The sequence below is a fragment of the Drosophila gunungcola genome, unplaced genomic scaffold (assembly GCF_025200985.1).
Source record: "Drosophila gunungcola strain Sukarami unplaced genomic scaffold, Dgunungcola_SK_2 000084F, whole genome shotgun sequence".
Lineage (NCBI taxonomy): Eukaryota > Metazoa > Arthropoda > Insecta > Diptera > Drosophilidae > Drosophila > Drosophila gunungcola.
Genome location: NW_026453246.1, coordinates 78,326 through 81,608, shown reverse-complemented (window position 1 = coordinate 81,608; position 3,283 = coordinate 78,326). Strand labels below are relative to the sequence as shown.

Here is a 3,283-nt window from a genome sequence, read left to right as displayed (position 1 = left end):
CAAACCCTTACACTTAATTTACCCAACCAGTAAAACAACAATAGATAGCCATTTGAAAATGGTTCAGCTGGTGCTGCCGTTCCACAGTGTGCTTTACCATCCACATAATTCCGACCTATCTCAACAATAAAGCGATCCAGCCGCCAGAGCTTGGCATCCAACATGCCATCCACACACCATCTGATTGAAAAAGCCCCCCGATCTTGGCCAGCTGATCATCGGTTTCAGTTGCGTGTGAAGTCTCCACGTGTTTGGCATCGCGGAACCATAAACAATTTGTAAAATGAAAAACTGGAAACCGGAACAGGAACAGGAACAGGAACCGTGTGACATAGAGGTGCGGCAGGTGGGCGAAGGGGAAACGGAGGAGCTAATGGCCTTCCTGCTGGTCCACTACTACCGCGAGGAGCCACTCACGGCGGGCACCAGTCCACCGGAACCGGAGGCGGCGGACAAGGAGTTCCTGCTGTCCAACGTGCCCTCTGGCACCTGCTTCATGGCGCTACAGGGCGGCAGGATAGTGGCTGCCGTGGTGGCCGGACCCAAGGACGCCCATGAACCGGAGCATGTGGCCGAGGAGGCCAGGAAGCATGCCGGCGGCAAGTGGGGACGAATCCTCCACCTTCTCTCCGCCGTGGAGAGTGCCACCGATGTGTGCCGGCGCTTCAATGTTCCCAGCTCCGTGCATGTCCATGCCCTGGGTGTGGATCCCCAGATGCGGGGTCGCAACCTCGGTGCCCGTCTCATGGAGGCCGTTGCCCAGCGCGCCCGGGATCTGGGCCACCTGCTCGTCTCCGTCGACTGCACCAGTGTCTACTCCGCCCGGTTGGTGCAGCGCCTGGGCTACCAGCTCGTCAACACCCTGCGGTATGTGGATCACCTGGACGCCAGTGGAGAGCAGGTCATCCGTCCACCGCCGCCACACGAAAGTGTCCAGACCTTCGTGCTGCACCTCTAGGAACTTGTTGCTGGGGGAACCTTATCACCACGCCACCATAAACCATATCAATTCCTTATCGGTGGTATATCAACCTTACCAACTCTGTACAAAAAAATGACAACCGATGGGCCTGTAAAAGGTTATTACCATGGGCATAATTCGGAAAAAAACGTGTATGTTTCTAAACGAAAATTATATTTATATTGTACAAATGTATTATTTATAAGTTAACTTATATCACTGCGCACAGCATTTATGAAATTTAAATGTATAACTCGTAGATGAACACTTTGAATTTCTCTACTTGTTAAATGTGAGTTAAAGCTATGTGTCTTATATACAAATATTATATATATTATAGTTTCTAAAAACAACAAATTATTTTGTTAATATAAATAAACTAGGTAACAACCTTCAAAGAAACTGTAAAAATAATAAAGCTACAACAAACATGAAGAGAGTTTTTTATAATTGTTTTATCAAAATAATTTATTAAGCATCCATTTAATTACAAGAAACTTAAAGCATATGCGGCAAGTTAAAAAGTTAAAATTATATTACTTACCATTATAATTAATTGTTTTTTGTTTCCAACAAATTAATTAACAAGGAAGAGCAATTTTGTATTGTATGTTAAGCTTATAAGTAGGCATTTTAACAATTTCATAAATGGTATTGTAACACTTAACTAAGATGCTCTTAAATGTTTACATTTATGAAACACGAAATAAAGTTTCTTTAAGTGTAATTATCCACATATTGCCAGAGTCATAAGTGTCTTGAGACTAATTAGTGATGTTAACTGAAAATTCAATTGCTGTTATGCGCCACTTGTGCGGTGCTTACGGTGGAATTAGGTGTGTGAGCATGTGGACTGTTGCCATGACAAATCCCGAGCTCCGAGGACGCCCAGATCTCAGATGTGGACTACGGTGAATAAATCTCTAATTAATAATCCCTAATGAATCCTGAAGTACCTGCTCAAATTAAGCTGCATAGTTGGTTTTGCTTTGATATATTTTTTGTTAAAGTATTAAGTTAATGGCTTCTGGATATGCAAACCTATTTATTGTAATATCCCCACGGTTGACATCAAAAAATTAAATGTTTGGCCAATTTTCTCATATTTAGCTGGAAACGAAAATCGAATGGAAGTTTTATAAAGAATTTAACGAGATTTGACATTCCAACCTATGACCATTGTTTTCCGGGGTTTTGATACAAAAACCTCAGTTTTAGGTGCTGTTTTTGGGTTTTTGGAGATATGTAAAAAGACAAAATTCCTTAAGAGTCCTTGTGTTGTAACTTGTCCAAAATAAGACGCATAGTCATTTTATAGCAAACAAAATTATTTCTGAGGAGTCTTTTTGTTGTAACTTTGCCAAAATAAGACCCAAAGTCAAATGAGTTGCTATTTTGAACAGCTGGCAACCTTTGCCATCCATCCCTGATTGACTGAAAACAATTAATTTAGATTTGACAAAAAAACCGAATTTTGAAAAACGTTTTTTGAAAAATTTATTTATGTCCAAATTTCTGACTTTTTTGTAAGGGGGTACATCATCATTTTTTGCAGAAATTTGACAATCTGAAAAATTTTTAACTGTGAATGCCATTCGATTGAAAATTTTATTACGAATTCAACGGTGTATGACATTCCAACATTTGAGCATTATTTCCCATGGTTTTGACACAAAAACCAAGTTTTTAATGTGTGATTTGTTTTTTTTTTAGATTTTTCAAACAAAATTTTTTCTGAGGAGTCTTTTTGTTGTACTTTGCCAAAATAAGACCCAAAGTCAAAAGAGTTGCTATTTTGAACAGCTGGCAACCTATGCCATCCATCCCTGATTGACTGAAAACAATTAATTTAGATTTGACAAAAAAACCGAATTTTGAAAAACGTTTTTTTGAAAAATTTATTTATGTCCAAATTTCTGACTTTTTTGTAAGGGGGTACATCATCATTTTTTGCAGAAATTTGACAATCTGAAAATTATTAACTGTGAATGCCATTCGATTGAAAATTTTATTACGAATTCAACGGTGTATGACATTCCAACATTTGACCATTATTTCCCATGGTTTTGACACAAAAACCAAGTTTTTAATGTGTGATTTGTTTTTTTTTTAGATTTTTCAAACAAAATTATTTCTGAAGAGTCTTTTTGTTGTAACTTTGCCAAGATAAGACCCAAAGTCAAAAGAGTTGCTATTTTGAACAGCTGGCAACCTATGCCATCCATGCCCGAACGATTGAAAACAATTAATTTAGTGCTGAAAAAAAAACCGAATTTTAAAAACCGTTTTTTGAAAAATTTATTTTTGTCCAAATTTCTTACT

General features: G+C 38.7%; 1 protein-coding gene across 1 annotated transcript; it reads left to right on the top strand.

Annotated features, from left to right (window-relative positions):
- The first annotated feature begins 201 nt into the window (after positions 1-201).
- On the top strand, positions 202-1,258 carry LOC128264902 (arylalkylamine N-acetyltransferase-like 2). Its single transcript, XM_053000615.1, has one exon. The coding sequence runs from the start codon at positions 284-286 to the stop codon at positions 956-958; it is 675 nt and encodes a 224-aa protein (XP_052856575.1). The 5' UTR covers positions 202-283; the 3' UTR covers positions 959-1,258.
- Positions 1,259-3,283: the final 2,025 nt, after the last annotated feature.

Coding starts and splice junctions, on each gene's coding strand:
- LOC128264902 (XM_053000615.1), top strand. CDS start 284: ATGAAAAACTGGAAACCGGAACAGGAACAGGAACAGGAACCGTGTGAC.